The following is a 19,788-nucleotide window of genomic DNA, read 5'->3' as shown; positions in this document are numbered from 1 at the left end:
GCACAGTGGTATATTGTGCTTAGTGGTACACACATACAATGTACAATACTTGAAATTTTCATTTCATCATCTCAGTCATGCCATTGCTGTTTGTATTGTTATCCTTATTTTACAGAAAAGGACACTGAGATTCAGGAACATGAAAGGAATAACCTAAGGTCACTCAGCTATAAAATTCTAGAGTTGAACTACTAACCTAGCTATTTGCCTCAAAGCCAGAATTCTTTGTATTCTATATTTAGAGTTAAATTTGTAAAATGGCCAGTACGTGTCTGGCTCCGAAATAATGATGGAATGTAGATTTGTCTCCTTTTCTTACTTGCTTTTCATTTTGCTCATTAAACTGAAATTCAGCTGGTTCTGTTTTTTTTTTTTGAGACGCAGTTTTGTTCTTGTTGCCCAGGCTGGAGTGCAATGGCACAATCTCGGCTCACCGCAACCTCCACCTCCCAGGTTCAAGCGATTCTCCTGCCTCAGCCTCCCAAGTAGCTGGGATTACAGGTATATGCCACCACACCCGGCTAATTTTGTATTTTTGGTAGAGATGGGGTTTCTCCATTTTGGTCAGTCTGGTCTCAAACTCCCGACCTCGGGTGATCTGCATGCTTCGGCCTCGCAAAGTGCTGGGATTACAGGCAAGAGCCACCATGCCTGGCCCAGCTAGTTCATTTTAATTTTGTGTACTTTTAATTTTGAAATAATTTCAGACTTATAAAAAGTTGTGATAATAGTACAAACAACTCCATATCCTCTTTATCTAGATTCAGCAGTTATTAACATTTTGCCACATTTGCTTCATCATTCTGTATAATTTTTTCCTGTGTCATTTGAAAGTAGGTTTCATACATAATGCTCCTTTACCTCTTAATATGTAATTGTTTATTTCCTAAGAACAAGGCTTGTTTTACATGACCACAGTACAGTTATTAGATTCATATAATATTGATAAAATGCTTTAACTTACAGTCCATATTCCAGTCTTGTTGATTTTTTTTTTCCCATATAGGATCACAAATTGCATTTAGTTTCTTGTAACTAGTACATTTTAAGTAGCTTTACGCTCTCCTTATTAACTTACATCTACATATCTTGATAGAGGAGCTACCCTGCTAATGGTGAGCAGGAAGACCGGCTTTCTTGACTCTGCTGAGTTTATTATCAAATTTCAGGTGTGGCCTCAAGAAGCAATTAAACTAGTTGTCCAGTTGTTGTCATTTAGTCCTGAGGTGCAATATGTATGTTGGGCAGATATTCATCCACATTAAGGTAAACAGCAGGACTGACTGAATTATCTACGTTTGTACTGTTCTTTGCTTCCAATCTATTCTCACAGACCCACCAGCATTCCATTCTGCTTAGAACCGCAAGTTGTATAATAACCATACTACAGCAAAAAAAAAAAAAATCTATCATCAGAGCAAACAGGCAACCTACAGAGTAGCATAGAATTTTCGCCATCTATCCGACAAAGGTCTAACATCCAGAACCTACAAGGAACTTAAAACAACCCCATTAAAAAGTGGGCAAAGGACATGAACAAACACTTCTCAGAAGAAAACATTTATGCGGCCACAAATATTTGAAAAAAAGCTCAACATCACTGATCGTTAGAGAACTGTAAATCAAAACCACAATGAGATACCATCTCATGCCAGTTAGAATGGTGATCATTAAAAAGTCAAGAAACAACAGATGCTGGTGAGATTGTGGAGAAATAGGAACAATTTTACACTGTTGGTGGAAATGTAAATTAGTTCAGCCATTGTGGAAGACAGTGTCACGGTTCCTCAAAGATCTAGTACCAGAAATATTTGGCCCAGCAATCCCATTGCTGGGTATATACCCGAAGGAATATAAATCATTCTGCTACAAAGATACATGCACACGGATGTTCACTGCAGCACTATTCACAATAGCAAAGACATGGAATCAACCCAAATGCCCATCGGTGATAGACTGGATAAACAAAATGTGGTTGGTACATATACACCATGGAATACTATGCAACCGTAAAAAGGAACGAGATCATGTCCTTTGCAGGGACGTGAATGGAGCCAGAAACCATTATTCTCAGCAAACTAATGCAGGAACAGAAAACCAAACACTGCACATTGTCACTTGTAAGTGTGAGCTGAACAATGAGAACACATGGCCATGGGGAGTGGAACAACACACACCAGGGTTTGCTGGGGGTGGGGTGGGAAGAGGGAGAGCTTTAGGAAAAAATAGCTAATGCATGTGGTGCTTAATACCTAGGTGATGGGTTGATAGGTGCAGCAAACCACAATGGCACACATTTGTCTATGTAACCTGCACATCCTGGACATGTACCCTGGAACTTAATTTTAAAAAAGAACCATGCTAAATTTCTTTCATTATAGTCATAATTTGCCTTCCAAATTGTTTGGGATATTCTCTTCTAAGCCCCAAAGTTTTAATTCTTACTTTGTTTGCTTCTTGTTTGTGTCTTGAAACTAATGAAGACCTGTTCCTGAGGAAAATTTCTGCAAATGTGGGAGGGCTTCTGCACTGGTCTTGGTGGCAAACCTACAGTGCCTGACTTGGTAGTGTTGGAGAATCAGAAGTGAGGAACAACTGGGGTAATTGCCGTTTTAGATTCATGGCCTATAGATTATGTTAATGTGGATAAAAATATAGAGCTAATTTTCATAAGATGATGTCAATTTTGCCACCTGAATGTTGCTAAAGATATGGATCCCTTTTTCATTAGCAAAATTAGGTTTTTATGCAATTTTCACAGATTTTGATCCTGAACCTGGCAAGTTTAGCTCCTAGCTGAATTTAGTACCTATCTAGAGCCAGACTGAGAATATTTTTTGACTTTGTGCTCAGTTATCTGAGTACTAGAGGTAGGAATCATATTTGCTATTGTATCAGAAAAATAAATGGTTGAGGACTGCTGACAAGCTAATTGACTGATGTGCTTTCCTAGTGAATGCTCTGGAGCCAAAGATTCTATTATATTAGAATCTCTGATATTAGGTTCCTGAATCTAAAGTTTAGAATTGTGCTTGGTACATTGTAAGCACTCAATACATATTAGCCATTCTTATATTACATATTAGAATCTCTGATCTTAGGTTCTCAAACGAGATCTGGCAGTTGTGAATTTTCACTTGATATTCCCTTAAGTGCTTCCTCTTAAAAATAAGTAAGCAAATAAATAAATGAATAAAAGGCCAGGTGCAGTGGCCAATGCCTGTAATTTCAGCACTTTGGGAGGCTGAGGTGGGAGGATTGCTTGAGTCCAGTAGTTCGAGACCACCCTGGGAAATATACTGAGATATAGTGAGACTTCATCTCTACAAAAATCTAAAAAATAAAAAAAAAGTGTTTTTTTTTTTTTTTTGAGACAGGGTTTCACTCAAATTCCTGACCTCAGGTAATCCACCTGCCTCAACCTCCCAAAGCGCTGGAATTACAGGCGTGAGCAACTGCACCTGGCAAGAAGTGCTTCTTGCTTTGCTTCTCATTCAATGTGTTATTTAGTTTATTTCTCAAGGACTGTGCCTAATTTTGTGGATTTTATTTCTCTGTTAAAATTTTCAGGTTTACTGTCAGTCTTTTATTATTTGGTTCTCATTGTGTAACCTTTTTAGGATATTTTATTCTGTGAAACTTTTATTAGTTTGAGGCCTAAAGAAGGTAGTTATCAGTAGACCTTCTTTTCGCTTGTGCTAGTCCTAGATGAAGCCCAATGCCAGGTGAAACAGCCCTGCCCGAAGGGAGCAAAAGATAATAAACCCTGAAGCTAAGCAAACCCATTGGTCACATTCTGATCCAAGAAAGCTCTAAATCCAATCTCAGAGACAGTTGAAGAAAGTCGTATTACTCCCAGAATAATTCTGAACCTGTGAAAATGCAAGTGAACTTAAAACCATGCTCCAAGCCTGGCGCAGTGGCTCACACCTGTAATCCCAGCACTTTGGGAGGCGGAGGCGGGTGGATCACGAGGTCAAGAGATCGAGACCATCCAGCAACATGGCAAAACCTCGTCTCTACTAAAAATACAAAAATTAGCTGGGCATAGTGGGTGCCTGTAATCCCAGGCTGAGGCTGTAGTCCCAGCTACTTGGGAGGCTGAGACAGGAGAATCGCTTGAGCCCGGGAGGCAGAGTTTGCAGTGAGCAGAGATCGCGCCACTGCACTCCAGCCTGGCGACAGAGGGAGACTCTGTCTCAAAAAAAACACAAAACAAAAAACATGCTCCATGCTCAGTGGCTCTCAATTTGTTTTCTTTTATTTTCTCTCTCTCTTTTTTTTTTTTTATGCTGCACCCATTTGAGAGAAAGATAAACCTCTAATTAAAAACATTCACTACTTTGGGCATTGTTAAAATGGGAGGCAACTGCTCTCTCCTTAAGCCGTGGTTCTTAAGCACTAGCTGCAGACTTGAGTCACCTGAGAAGCATTTAAAACTGCTTAAGCCCAGGCCCTTTAGCCTGAGGTTGGGCATCGGCCTAGAAGTTATAAAAAATTATCAGGTGATTCAGATGTTCATCCGGGCTTGATAACCACTACCCAACGGCTACCCAGAGGCAGAAAGATGTAGTACAGTGGTCTCTCTGCACATTAGATCACCTGGGGAATGTTTTACATCCTTCTGCCCAGAGCCCAGGTTGTACTAATTAAATCAAAATATTTGCACATGGGAGCCAGGCGGGTTTTCCTAAAGATTTCTGGTGATCATTCCCATATACGGCAAAGTATTGGAACTGCTGGTGTAGTGACTAAGAACATTGACCATGGAAGACTCAGGTTTAAATCCAGCTTCTCCTCTGATAGATGTTTAAGTTTTCTTCACCTCGTCTGTAAAATCTGGAAAATTATTTAGCTACCGTATAGATGTGTCATCAGGATGCAAGGTATTAATACATATGGAGTGCTGAGAATTGTGTTTGGTATATTGCATGTATTCGGTATCAGTAAATATTAGTCTTTTTTTTTTTTTTTTTTTTTTTTGAGACAGAGTCTTGCTCTGTCTCCAGGCTGGATGGAGTGCAGTGGTGCGATCTCAGCTCACTGCAACCTCTGTCTCCCAGGTTCAAGTGATTCTCCTGCCTCAGCCTCCTGAGTAGCTGGGACTACAGGCACCAGCCACCATGCCTGGCTAATTTTTTGTATTTTTAGTAGAGACGGGGTTTTGCCATGTTGGCCAGGCTGGTCTTGATCTCCTGACCTCAGGTGATCTGCCTGCCTCGGCCTCCCAAAGTGCTGGGATTACAGGCACAAGCCACTGCGCCCAGTCAATATTAGTCATTATTATGTTATTTTAGAATATCTCAGGGTGGGGTATTTTGAATACCTCTCCCCCCCTCACTACCATCCTAGGCTTAGCACCATGTGAAGTTAGTAAACAGTACATGTCTGAGCCATACTGCTTAACATTCAACAAGAATTCCTTAAACGTACTTTTATAAAGTTGTGGTTTGGTAAGGGAAAAGTTCTCATTTTTGCAAAATAATGCCTGCTCATTTTAAATAATTAAGCAATACAAAAAGATGCAAAGAATTTTTTAAACTACCCCATAAATCATCAACACTGACTTTTATTTTTAGGTATATTTCTATGCAGATATACAGGCAGAAAAAAAGAAGGAAGGAAAATAGGAAGGAAAACTGGATAAATATGCTTTTTACAAAATCCAGGCTGTATTGTAATGAGTTTTTATTTTCAGAGTGTTATTTTTAAGTTTTACAATGGAAAAATGTCCAACATATTGAAAAGTAAAATAGTATTATTATTCCTCATGTGCTCATTACTGAAATGCTGTTTTATTTTTAACATTTTTATTTTTAAATAGAGATGGGGGTCTCACTATGTTGCCCCAGTCTGGTCTCGAACTTCTGGCCTCAAGCGATCCTGCACCTCGACCTCCCAAAGTATCGGGATTACAGGCATGAGCCATCGCGCTTGGCCTGAAATGCTGTTTTAAATAAAAATGTTAAAAGTAGTTTTGTTTGAATTCAGTGAAAAACCAAAGTGCAGTTCAAAAAATTGATGTATTTCCTAAATGAGGTTTTTACAGTAAGAAAATAAATTGTGAAAAACATTACAATTTGTAGTGTTTTTACAAAAAGATCTTCATGTTTCAAATTTAGACAGCATCACCTTCTACCATAAGGGATGAAGACATTGGCACTCTCACAAATGATATAACTTTCTTCCACCTTTACCAATTTGTGTTGGGTAACTTTCTCACTCAAAGTTTATAACATTTGTGGTCTGTTTAGTAACCATATCTGCACAACTTGTCTACTTTTCATTTTATGTTGAACCAGATAAGATGCTTACCACCAATCTTTTTCCTGATATATGGCTTAATTGGCTGTATTTAAGAAATTATGACTTCTCAGAAAAAGTAATCCTAGAAATATCAAAAGGAGGCTTAATCTTTAGAAAATTATCATGTTTAGAAATAAGACTGAGTGCAGTGGCTCACACCTATAATCCCAGCACTTTGGGAGGCTAGGGCAGGATGATTGCTTGAACCCAGGAGTTTGAGACCAGCCCGGACAACAAGGGTGAGATATGCTGTCTCCACAAAAAAAATACAAAAAATTAGCCAGGCATGGTGGTGTACACCTGTAGTCCCAGCTACTCAGGTGGCTGAGGTGGGAGGACTGATTGAGCCCGGGAGTTGGAGGCTGCAGTGAGCCATCATCATACCACTGCATTCCAGCCTGGGCGACAAAGTGAGACCCTGTCTCAGAAAACAACAACAACAAAAGAGTCAAAATCTTTCTTTTAGAAATAAAGGAATAACACTGATTGTTTAGTTCTTATCTCACATTTTTTCTTCAGATACCATAGATGCAAATGCATAGGGCAATCCCAATGTAATTGTAAAATTTTCCAATCTTCCTGTGTTGCCAATTAATTCAAATTAAAAAACAACAAATGAGCAGGTGAAACACACACACTACTTTGCAACTTCTTTATTGAATGAATCTATTCCTATATAATATCACCGTTAAATTATCTGCTTTACCCAGATCATGATCTTTGTGATTTAATATGACTACAAAGTACATTTATTTCATTTCCCATGGAGTTTTCTTGATTGGGTGCTTTATTTTCAAAATTTAGCAACTTAACCAGCATGCATCTCAGTGTTGAATTTTCTGTATATTTTGTTGACATAATTTATCTTGATATGTAGATTCAGTTTGTCTTTTTTAATTGAAATATGTTAATCATAGAAAAGAATATAGTTAATACTTATATACCCCACACCCAGCTTCGAAAATAAAATATTACAAATACTTTTAAATTCCTGAGAGTACCCATCTCTGGCAAACTCTTACCTTACACAATAGGTAATGTCTATCTTGAAATTTGTGTTTATTATACCTGTGAATGTCACTCATTACCTATGAATATATCTCTAAATAGTATTATTTTACAAGTTATTAAATTTTATATAAATTATATCAAAGTGTAATTATCTTTGTGCAGCTGCAGCTTGGATTTTTTTTGTTTGACTCAATTTTTAAAGAAGACTTACCCAGCTGGGCGCAGTGGCTCAAGCCTGTAATCCCAGCACTTTGGGAGGCCGAGGCGGGTGGATCACTTGAGGTCAGGAGTTCGAGACTAGTCTGGCCAACATGGTGAAACCCTGTCTCTACTAAAAATACAAAAATTAGCTGGGCATGGTGGGTGCCTGTAATCCCAGGCTGAGGCAGGAGAATTCCTTGAACCCAGGAGGCAGAGGTTGCAGTGAGCGATCACACCATTGCACTCTAGCCTGGGTGACAAAAGCGAAACTCCATCTCAAAAAAAAAAAAAATTATCCACAATGATGCATGGAGGTCTGGTTCTTTGATTTTACTGCTGAATGGTGTGCCATAGCAGTGGTGTACCACAATTTAGATTTGGTTCTTTATTTCGTGGAAGTTTTTCCCTTTATTGTTTATATTGTGCCCTATCTCCCATCACCTTGGTCACACCTCTGAGTCCAGCTGCCACAGTTGTAAATACAGGTTTACAACTATTTACATAGGTGTAAACAGTTTCGTGTGTGCTTCCATTCACTTATTGCTAATAGCACCTCATCCTCTCTGGAGCCTGCTGGTCCCAGCGCATACATAGCTCCAGTGTGGTGGAATTATTTTGGATAGAGAATTCTAGTAGACACTATGTATGTATTTTAGGAGGTACCATGGAAATTAAGCCTCCATTGCTTATAGCAATGACTTTGATGGCATAATCTTGTATTAACTTTTCTTCCTTCCCTCTCTCTCATCACTTCTGCCCTCAGGAACCATCTCCCAAATAAACTACTTGCCTGCAAGTCTTTTTCTCAGGCTCTGCTTTTGGAGAAGCCATGGTGTGGGGTGTGTGTGTGTGTGTGTGTGTGTCTGTGTGTGTGTGTGTTTTCTATTTTGTAGGGTTCATCTCTGTGGCTTCTGATAAGTGAGATCAAGTTAGGAGCCCTGCCAAATAAGGCTGCTCCATTCTGCTTCAGAATCTGTAGTATCTTTTCTTGGAGATCTCTTTTGAAGTTTATGGCTTTGAATTTTGTCTCTCTATCCTTATGACTGGTTGCTAGGGAAGCAGTCTACCTTCCTTCCTTCCTGTCTGCATGTTTGTTTGCTAGTCTTCATTCTTTTTGTATTTTAGGGACACCAATTTTCCTAAGGTTGGATTATCTTTCTTCAGTTCTATTTATTTTTCTGATTACATTAATCTTTGTATTCTCTGATTAGTTCTTCTATGTCATAGTTTTTTTTTCAATTATGACTATACTCTTATGTTTCTTAATTGTTAGTTTTATGGTAAAAAGTTTGATCATTAATTTTTAGACTCCTTATAAAATTCACTCTTGTTTTTTCATCTTGTCTTTTAGTTCTTGTTTATTTTATTCACATTCTCAGTAAGTTCCAAATCCTGAAGCATTTGTGAATAATGTTCTTCATATTCATTGGGTTACATTTTTCTCCTGGGCAGAGTTCTTTGATCTGTTCTATGCTACATTTTTTCCAGCTGTATATCTTCTGGTCTATGCCTTCCTCCCTATTCTCTCTCTCCCTATTTTTGTTTATTTCAGTTTAATCACCTACTGGTGATGCCTGTCCTTTTTCCTCTTGCTCATGGTTGACAGCTCTGCCCCAGCTTTCCATTTGTTTGCACATTGTGTGGATGACTTCTTCACTCCTCATGTCACATTTGTTTTTGGCTTACCTCACCTTTGTGGTTGCAAAAATATAAACTCCTCCCCCTTTCCATTCCTCTTTTGTCTCTCTCTCTAGTAGGTCATGGTGACCTGTACACATTATTCCTCAACTCTGACATGGTATATTAAATTTTTGCAAACTAGCCCTGATATTTTTTCTGTCTTCCTGTAAAAACTACTTCTCTGATTCTTACTGCTCACACAACACCATATCAAGGTTTGCTTTCTGCAGTAGGAGAATGTATTGTGTTTTCATTGGAAAGGCCATCGGTGTGTTACTCTAGAATTTTTACTTTTGCTGGAAAGTGCTGGAATTCATTTCTGTCTTACTAATTGTTTCCCACAGCTTGGGCAGCATCTCTTAGTTGCAAGAGGGAAAAAATAATGGAATTTATTCAATTTGTTTTTCTCCAGATTTGGGGTGTTAATGAGAGTTGTTAATTCATCTCTGACTTCTGATACATGAGGACTGAGTTAGCCTTGCCAGACAGGGCTGTTCCATTCTCCTCCAGAAGCTATTGTATTTTTACTTGACTATCACCTTTGAAGTTTGTGACTTTGAGCTCTTTCTGTCTTGTGTATTTGCTGCTGGAGAACCAACCTACCTACCTGTTTACTCTCTACTTACTTTCCTTCCTTTTCTTTTTGATGTTGGTTGAAGATGGGAGATTATGTGAAGAAGCTTTCATTTCACTACTTTATCCCGGAAGTCTTCTTGTTTTTTTTTGTTTTTGTTTTTTTAAATTGTGAAAAAATACACATAACGTAAAATTTGCCATCTTAGCCATTTTTAAGTATACAGTTCAGTGGCATTAAGTACATTTACATTGTGCAACCATCACCACCATCTGTCTGCGGAACAGTTTTCATCTTGCACAACTAAAACTCTTTGCCCATTAAACAATAACTCCACATTCACCCCAACCCCCTTTTTCTTGTTTGTTTGTTTGTTTTAAAATTTACATTATGTAAGAATGTTTCCATACTGATATGGTTTGGCTCCATGTCCCCACCTAAATCTCATGTTCAATTGTAATCCCTAGTGTTGGAGGTGGGGCCTGGTGAGAGGTGATTGGATCATGGGGATGGTTTCTAATGGTTTAGCACCATTCCCCTAGTGCTGCCTCGGTGATAGAATTCTCACAAGATCTGGTTGTTCAAAAGTGTGTAGCATCTCCCCATTCACACTTTTCCTCCTGCTGCCACCGTGTAAGATGTGCCTGCTTGCCTTTCGCTTTCTGCCATGATTGAGTTTTCTGAGGCCTCCCCATACGTGCTTCCTGTACAGCCTGTGGAACCATGAGACAAGTAAACTTCTTTTCTTCATGAATTAGCCAGTCTCAGTTATGTCTTTATAGCAGTACAAGAACAGACTAATTATACATGTATCTTTTGTGAAACTGCTATTGAAACTACTGTCTTGTTATTTATATCTTCATATGAGTAAGATAAACGAGTCTTAGAATTACTTTCAGGAAAACTTCATTCCTGCATTTACTGAATATATATATATGTTTACCCTGTATTACTAGGCGTAAAACATGCTGTGTAGATTCATTCCCTTTGTACCTTGATTGCCAAGAAGCGTAAGTACCTTGAGCTTAGGGTTTTCTGGTATAAATTTATACCTCCATTTCATTTTATGTGCTTAAGTCCCCCTTAGAGCTTTTTGGTAGCAAATGAAATATAGTAAGATAATACATGAGGCTGGGCATGGTGGCGCAGTTCCTTGGAGTCCCAGCTACTCAGGAAGCTGAGGTGGGAGGACCGCTTGAGACCAGGAGGTCGAGGCTGCAGTGAGGTATGATTGTGAGCCACTGCACTCCAGCCTGGGTAACAGAGTGAGACCTTTTCTCTGGAGGGGAGCGGGGGGGAAAGAAGAAGAACAAATTATTAAGTAGCTTTTAGTTTAGCCAAAAGAATTCTCCAAATGAGAATTACATGTTGTTCATTTAAATGTAACCTTTTTATTGCTACCCAGGTTCACAACCTATTTGTCAGCTGAAATGCTTCAAAATTGACCTAATCACTAAGTTTTTGCAGCCGAGTTGTTATATTTAAGATAGACAGAAAATCTTAGTGATTATGGTTAAGTTTGGGAGATGTGTCCAAAATAAACAAATTTTTTAAAAGGAGAAGGAAATATTTATTACATGTTTATTATATGACATATTTTTCTTAGTCATCACAAGAGCCCTAGTTTATTATTTAACAGATTTATTATCCCCATATTTCAGCTGTGAAAACTATGGCTCATTCATGTAAAATTACTTTTTCAAGGTCTCTTAACTAATAAAAGTAGAACTGGAATTTGGAATTTGGATCCTTTTTTTTTTCTGAGAAATTACGATAGAACCTTTATTACTGGTTTCTATTCTAGAAACATTTCGTACTATAAACATGAACTGTTTGAGCCTTTATCCTATAAATGCTTTGGAAATATTTACCTATTTCTGTAAGTACATCCTAAAGAAATGACTTTTTAGTAAGGAATACAGTAATTTACTTCCTAAAGTCTAGAAAATAAAAAATATTGTACACTGAGAGGAAACTTTAAAAAATCAATCTGTACCAAGCCCAAGTGGAAATGTACAAGCCTCTTAAAGAAAGTGACATCTCCAGGTCTGCAAGTTTGGGCAAGTTTTTACAGTTAATACGTTTGTGAAATTCAACAAATAACTTCTGTTGACAACAGGAGAGTATATGTTATTATTAATCAAGAGACAGTGGTTTTAATTTTATTGCTTTCCTGAACAGTCACAAACACCCTTGAAGATGATTTCTTCTTAAACTCTTCTTACATTGTTACTTTTTCTGTTTCCCCCATCATTCCCTTGTCTTTTTCCCAACTCTACAGCCATGTATAGTCCTTTGCAGAGGCTATATGAGTATTGGAGAAGTGGGGGAAAAGTTGAAGACAGTTGTAAATTTATACTGGCTATGCTGTTATTTCACTATTTTGTTTTTATGCATTTCTCAATGAAAGGATATACATATGTGTATTAGTCTGTTCTCACACTGCTAATAAAGACATGCCTGACACTGGGTAATTTATAAAGGAAAGAGATTTAATTGACTCACAGTTCAACATGGCTGGGGAGGCCTCAGGAAACTTACAATCATTGCGGAAGGGGAAGCAGACACATTCTTCACATGGCAGCAGCAAGGAGAAGTGTTGAGTGAAGGGTGGGGGAAAGCCTTTTTTAAAACCATCAGATCTCGTGAGAACTAACTCACTGTCACGAGAACAGAATGGGGGAAACCACCCCATGATTCAGTTATCTCCACCTGGTCCCTCCCATGACACGTGGGGAGTATGGGAGCTATAATTCAAGATCAGATTTTGGGAGGAAATACAACCAAACCATATCAATATGGCATAGGGATTGAGCATAGGTTCCGTTTTTAGATAGTCTGTGTTCACATCCTAGCTTTTCTTTCCACTTAGGCAAGTTAAGTAAATTCCCTGTACTTCAGTTTCATCATTTATAAAATGAGGGTTGAAATATTAGGAAAGTCTGGGATTGTTGCAAAGAAAAATTAAGTCACTTAAGACATGCCTGTCAGATAGGAATAATTCAGGACTGGTGCAGTGCTCACTCTTGTAATCCCAGCACTTTGAGGGGCGGAGGTGAGAGGTTTACTTGAGGCCAGAAATTAGAGGCCAGCTTGGTCAACATAGCAAGACTGTCTCTATAAGAAATAAAAAATCCGGTTGGGCATGGTGGTTTACGCCTGTAATCTCAACACTTTGGGAGGCTGAGGCGGGTGGATCATCTGAGGTCAGGAGTTTGAGACCAGCCTGGCCAAAATGGCAAAGCCCCGTCTCTACTAAAAATGGAAAAAATTAGCTGGGCTTGGTGGTATGTGTCTGTAATCCCAGCTACTTGGGCGGCTGAGGCAGGAGAATTGCTTGAACTCGGGAGACAGAGGCCACAGTGAGCCGAGATCACGTCGCTGTACTCCAGCCTGGGTGACAGAGCGAGACTCCTCAAAAAAAATAAATCATTCAGTACATGGGAATGTCTCTTCCACCTAACTTTGAGTGTCCAATTAGGGTAATAGTTCACAACTTTGGCTATGTATTAACAGTCGTGCAAGGAGCTTTTAGAAAATACAAATTCAGCAAGGCACAGTTCCTTACACCTATAATCCCAGTACTTTGGGGAGTTGATGTGGAAGGATCACATGAGGCCAGGAGTTCAAGACCGGCCTGGGCAACATAGCGAGACTCTGCTACAAAATATATGTATATAACACATCCACCCCTACTATTCTAATGATTAAGCCTTTGATAGGGACGGGGATCAGATTTTTCCTCTTATTTACTTGTTTATTTGTAAATGCCATGAGGTTTTTTTTTTTTTTTTTTTTTTTTTTTTGGTCTGTTTTGTTCACTGCTGTATCCCCAATACCTGGAATAATGCCTGGCACATTAAGTAGCCACTCAATTTTTTTTAATGAAAAAAATAAGTAAATTATCTGTGGATTCTCAGTGGTTTATCTCCTCTCTTGCCATACTTTTTTTTTTTTTTTAATTTACAACGGTAAAGTTCATTCTTTTTGCTGAACAGTTCTATTAATTTATGGTCAAGTCCTCCCCCTAACCCTTGGCAACCACAGATTTATTCTTCATCCTTAGAATTTTGGGTTTTCCGAGGGTCAAATAATTGAATCATACACTATATACCTTTTTGAATCTGGCTTCCTTCACTTGGAATGCATTTGGAGCTCATTAGTGTTAAGTGTATTAATAGTTTATTCTTACATATTTGAATGGAACAAATATGTCAACAAGCTTGCAATGTTTTGTTCTTTTTGATTTTTAGCTTTCCAGAGTGTTGAATCTTCCACCAGAAAACTTGATCACATCAATATCTGCAGTTCCAATTTCCCAAAAAGAGTTAAGTATAATATACTTGTAACAATCTAAAATGTTGCTGACTTTGTTGATATACCAAAAAAGCAAAAAAGAATTGTTACTCTTCAATTTGTGGAATAGTCCTTGAAATTAACTGTAAGCTATGATTCATTATATTCAGCCTATTACTCCTATTGACTTAAATAATAAAATTAAAATCTGTATTTTAAATACTCTGATATGGCGGATTATATATTCTTATGTTCATTATTTTAGTTATGCTAGTAACTATGATTGTGGCAAAGTCTTTGGGAATGAGGTTCAAATTTAATTCTGTAACAATAAATAAAGTAACTAAAATTGTGGTTAGAATTTCAGGGTTTTTGAAGGGATATTAAAGATTGTACAGCCATCTGGTGCTTGAATACTCTTGTACCATATTTATCTACTAGGTTTTTAATGTTGTTTTTGTTTATTGAGTTTCCTTTTGAGTACTCCCAGTGATAGAAAACTGTTGGTTAGGACTACACACAACCAATAGTTGCTTTCTCAGTTACAGAGAGGTGTATCTCTTTGTGAGTTTGGTCATCCTAAATGATTCTTGTTTACGATTTGGGTAGAAAACTTCAATACTTGGATAGATTATTGTCTGTCAATTAATAATGACAAGAAATTAGCTACATAGTAGTCATTTAAGTCCTAAGCTTTAAAAAGAAGTAAAGATATAATTACCAGTACCATTTTGTCCTTGTATTTTATTCATTTAACTTTGTCAGGACTTTAAGAGTAGAATGAATATTCTTCTCAGAATAGAACAAAGAAGTAAGTGGAAAAGAAAGAGAAAGGCTACATGTGGCCTTCTAGTAAAAGCACCTTTAAAATGGCCCACTGCGGCATTTTATATTGACTTTCTGTAAGAGAGGCAACCACTACCAAGAGGATCTCATGATTATATGTAAATAGATGTAACCTTCCAAACTAGTTACCTATTTCGTAAAATCTGTAAATGACATTCTGCATAATAAGGGAAATGTTACTGGTTTGGTGTTTGTTTGTTTTGAGACCAGGTATCATTCTGTCGCCCAAGCTGGAGGGCAGTGGTGTGATCTCGGCTCACTGCTGCCTCAAACTCCCGTGCTCAAGTGATCCTCCCACCTCAGCCTCCAGAGTAGCTTGGACTACAGGCTCACACCACTATGCCTGGCTGACATTTTTGTATTTGTTGTAGAGATGGGGTTTAGTCATGTTGCCCAGGGTGGTCTTGAACTCCTGAGCTCAGGCAATCCACCTGTCTTGGTCTCCCAAAGTACTGGGATTACAAGTATGAACCACCACACCCAGCCTGTTTGTTTCCATTTTCATTTAATGTGTCAAAGGTCTTTAATAAGCTGAACCATCTTGGCCCATCTTTTGAATAGGATTTCCTTTGCCTGCTTCCACTTTAACAATCTGAGGTATTGACTTTAGTTTATAGAAAATAAATATTGGGGCTGGGCGCAGTGGCTCACGCCTGTAATCCCAGCACTTTGGGAGGCTGAGGCAGGTGGATCATGAGGTCAGGAGATTGAGACCATCCTGGCTAACATGGTGAAACCCCGTCTCTGCTAGAAATACAAAAAATTAGCCAGGCGTGGTGGCATGCGCCTGTAATCCCAGCTACTCAGGAGGCTGAAGCAGGAGAACCGCTTGAACCGGGGAGGCGGAGGTTAGAGTGAGCCGAGATCTTGCCACTGCACTCCAGCCTGGGTGACAGAGCGAGACTCCGTCTCAAAAAAAGTAAATAAATAAAGTAAATATTGGGGAGGGCCTCAAGATTTTTCTGGCATACAAATCTGAAGTTCTTCATATTAAGTTTACTTAAAACAAAGGGAACCTCTAGTGCTTTGCCATAATAAATTCAGGTTTCCTTTGCAGTATGTAACTAAGCCTAACCGTTCTATATTTCTAACTTTATTCCAGAATGCTTATAAGTGCCAGGAGAATTAAGAAATAGTATTTTTGTTAACATGGTTTAATTAATATAATGAATTAATTTACTCTGATCTGATTCTCTCGATTTTATTTTCTGTCTACTATCTGATGGTAGTAAACAGAATTAACAACTTTATTATAAGCCAATGGCTATCAAGTCTGTGGATTTCACACTAACCAATATCACAACTCCTCAGAATTAATGGGAAAATAACTATTGCTTTTTAAACTTTTTTAAGTATAAAGAATGAATATACAGGGACTAGTTTAATGAACCCTATGTGTGCCCATCACCCACCATCATCTGTATGGGACCAGTTTTTTGTTTGTTTGTTTGTTTGAGACAGAGTCTTGCTCTGTCACCCAGGCTGGAGTGCAGTGGCACAATCTCGGCTCACTGCAACCTCCGCCTCCTGGGTTTAAGCCGTTCTCCTGCCTCAGCCTGCCCAGTAGCTGGGATTACAGGCACGGACCACCATGCCCAGCTAATTTTTGTATTTTTAGTAGTAGAGACGGGGTTTCACCATGTTGGCCAGGCTGGTCTCAAACTCCTGATCTTGGGAGGCCAAGGCAGTAGGATTGCTTGAGCTCAGGAGTTCAAGACCACCTTGGGCAACATGCGCCCACCTCAGCCTCCCAAAGTGCTGGGATTACAGGGTTGAGCCACCATGCCCGGCCCAGTTTTGTTTCTTTTATACCCCGTCTACTCTCCTTGTCCACATTTTTTTTTTTTTTGAGACAGGATCTAGCTCTGTTGGTTGCTGAAGCTGGAGTGCAGTGGCAGAATCACGGCTTACTGCAGCCTTAAGCTCCCAGGCTCAAGCTATCCTCCCATCTCAGCCTGCCAATTAGCTGGGACCAGAAGCATGGGCCACCACACTTGGCTAATTTTTTAAATTTTCTGTAGAGATGGTGTCTCCCTACATTGCCCAGGCTAGTTTTGAACTCCTCGGCTCAAGCAATTCTCCTACCTCAGCCTCCCACACTAGAATTAGAGGCGTGAGCCACTGTGTTGGGCTCTCCTCATCCACAGTTGTTTATTTTGATATCTACTGCTTTTCATAGCTTAGATGTTTTGTCTTTTTAAAGGTTTTATTTTTAAATGTGGTTTTCTATTGTAAAAGCAAAACAGATAATCTTCTTAAGGAAATTCAGGAACATACAGAAGAATAAGAAAAGATAAAAGCCCCCAATAGTCTACTACAGTAAGACAACTGATTTTAGCAAGTTGATGTATTTTTTACTTTTTTCTTTGAATTTTTTTTAGCGTTTAAAAAGACATAGCTATAAAACTACATAGAAAAACATAGGATATTTGAATCCTTTTCCTGACATAATTCTGTTTTTAAAGTGAATATCACTTTTAGCAATATTGTAACATTCCCTTGTTGCTAGACATTTAGATTGTTTTCATTTTTTAATATAAATTTTTTTTCTTAGAGATTGGGTCTTGCTATGTTGCCCAAGCTGGTCTTGAACTCCTGAGCTCAAGCAATCCTCCTGCCTTGGCCTCCCAAAGTGTTGGAATTACAGGCATGGGCCACTATACCTGGCCAAAGTGTAATACGTAGTAGGCTGCTGGATGATGTATTAAGGCTCAGGAAAATTCTTAATGGTCATTGTGGACTAGGTTTTTAAATGTGATGTTAACCAGAAGTCACACAGGAATTTTTAGTTATTTCCCTGAGTTTCATAAGTGTTAATGAAGGAAATAATTTGTGCCTTCTCAAAAATAAGTCTTTTCATTCCAGTGACAGATGGGCTGGATAAATAATGTTTCAACCCTCTTACTCTGCCCATCGAGTCTCATGCTCTAGTTCCATATTAAACACCAGAAGATAAATTAGTGTGAGTAGTTATATAGATGCTTATATGTTGATTAAAAAAATTTTTTTTGCACCTTGAACTATTTCAAACCTACAGAAAAATTCATAGAGAATGATGTAATGAGTACTCTCATGGTCACTTTCTAAGTTGTCAAGTCCTTTTTCCAAATTTGCTTCAAGTCTTATTTTGTAGGGAAAGGGAGAGCTTTTGATTTTTGTTAAGCATTACAGATAATGTTGAAGTCACTGATATATATTTGTTTGACTGCATTCCCTACTCTGCTTCCCTAGAGAGAACTGATCTCATGATGCAAATGATTTATTTTCACTAATCAGTTGCTTTGTGTTTGTTTCTTTGTTTTTGTATTGTTTTTTCACCTACCCAATGAAAAGGATAAATGGCATTGTCCGTCTCTTTAATGAACTACTGAGTGTTAAGAATAATATTCTTCTTTTTCTCATGTTGAAACTCAAATTACAACATTTAAAAAATATGTCATTTGGAGGTCAGTGGAGAGGTTTGAATTAGAAGCATGTATTTGGAGTAGTAGAGGAAGCATTGTAGAAGAGGTAAAGAGACCTGGGCTTTTTTCTCAATCTGTTTTTATTTGCAGTAGGATTTTAAAGGAGACATTTAGCTTGCCAGACATCAGTTTTCATATCTATAAAATAAGGCGGCTAGTATAAGAGGAAGAATTTTTTGAGACTAGGTATTGATCTGTCACCCAGGCTGGAGTGCTGTGGCATGATCTCAGCTCACTGCAACCTCTGCCTCCCGGGTTCAAGCAATTCTCGTGCCTCAGCCTCCCGAGTAGCTGGGCTTACGGGCGCACGCCACCACGCCCGGCTAATTTTTGTATTTTTAGTAGAGATGGGGTTTCTCCATGTTGACCAGTCTGGTCTCAAACTCCTGACCTTAAGTGGTCCACTTGCCTCGGCCTCCCAAAGTGCTGGGATCTGCGCCCAGCCAGAAGAGGAAGAATTTTATAAGCTGATAAGAAAAACATTCTAAATAAATACTAGGTTATTTCTCATTTTCTTGCTTTTAATTTTGTTTTTTATTTATTTATTTTATTTTATTTACTTTTTTGAGACAGAGTTTCGCTCTTGTCACCCAGGCTGGAGTGCAGTGGTGCAATCTTGACTCACTGCAATTTCCACCTCCAGGATTCAAGCGATTCCCCTGCCTCAGTCTCCCAGGCAGCTGGGATTGTAGGTACACACCACCATGCCTGGCTAATTTTTTTGTGTGTATGTATTTTTAGTAGAGATGGGGTTTTACCATGTGACCAGGCTGGTCTAGAACTCGACCTCGGGTGATCCGTCTGCCTTGGCCTCCCAAAGTGCTGGAATTACAGGCATGAGCCACCACTCTCGGCCCCCTTGCTTTTAGTTTTGAAAGTACACATAACACCTTCTTCTGGTAAAGGTATGTCTCAATGGAGAACTCATAGTGATTAGTCTTTGTTTAACAACTAATGCTTTTAAGGTAACAGTTCTATCTCATTTCGATGTCTGTCTTTAGAGAAGTAGCTGATTTTCAGCTTTCTGTGGATTCTTTATTGGAAAAAGACAATGACCATTCAAGACCAGATATTCAAGTTCAAGCCAAGAGACTAGCAGAGAAGGTACGTTAGCACTATTATCTCTTTTTGACATTGTAATAAACTTGTTATTAAAAAAAAATACTTTGCAGGCTATCTCAGCCATAATAGTGAATTTAATAGTGTTTCTTTGTTCGAGGCATCTTGTGTAATATAATTTAAATTCATTTTAGCCATTTACTATAAGGTTATAATGATTTTTCAAATTAGTTGTAAAGCATTCCTCTTGAGCTGACATTGTTCAATTTTTTGATTAACCACTTACAGGAAGACTGAAGTGTTAATTAAATTTACAGATTGAAGCTGGATGGACTTTTGAATTTAGGAGAA

The 19,788-nt window shown here is 38.5% G+C and overlaps 1 protein-coding gene across 6 annotated transcripts in view; it reads left to right on the top strand.

The window, feature by feature from the left end:
* Positions 1–19,788, top strand: part of RARS2 (arginyl-tRNA synthetase 2, mitochondrial) — a 75,861-nt gene that overhangs the window by 5,992 nt on the left and 50,081 nt on the right. For 2 of the 6 annotated variants that reach the window (XM_054491498.2, XM_063666403.1), the window contains exons 2-3: positions 14,026–14,099; positions 19,380–19,482. In XM_054491498.2, coding sequence (XP_054347473.1) covers positions 14,026–14,099; positions 19,380–19,482 — 177 coding nt within the window. Of the gene's footprint in view, positions 1–378; positions 502–14,025; positions 14,100–19,126; positions 19,284–19,379; positions 19,483–19,788 lie in introns of those variants that run through there. The other 4 variants (XM_063666405.1, XM_063666404.1, XM_063666406.1 and 1 more) reach the window with 4 other exon arrangements.

The sequence above is a fragment of the Pongo pygmaeus genome, chromosome 5 (genome assembly GCF_028885625.2).
Source record: "Pongo pygmaeus isolate AG05252 chromosome 5, NHGRI_mPonPyg2-v2.0_pri, whole genome shotgun sequence".
NCBI lineage: Eukaryota > Metazoa > Chordata > Mammalia > Primates > Hominidae > Pongo > Pongo pygmaeus.
The sequence above is the reverse complement of the archived record's forward strand: the minus strand, read 5'-3'. Positions and strand labels throughout refer to the sequence as shown.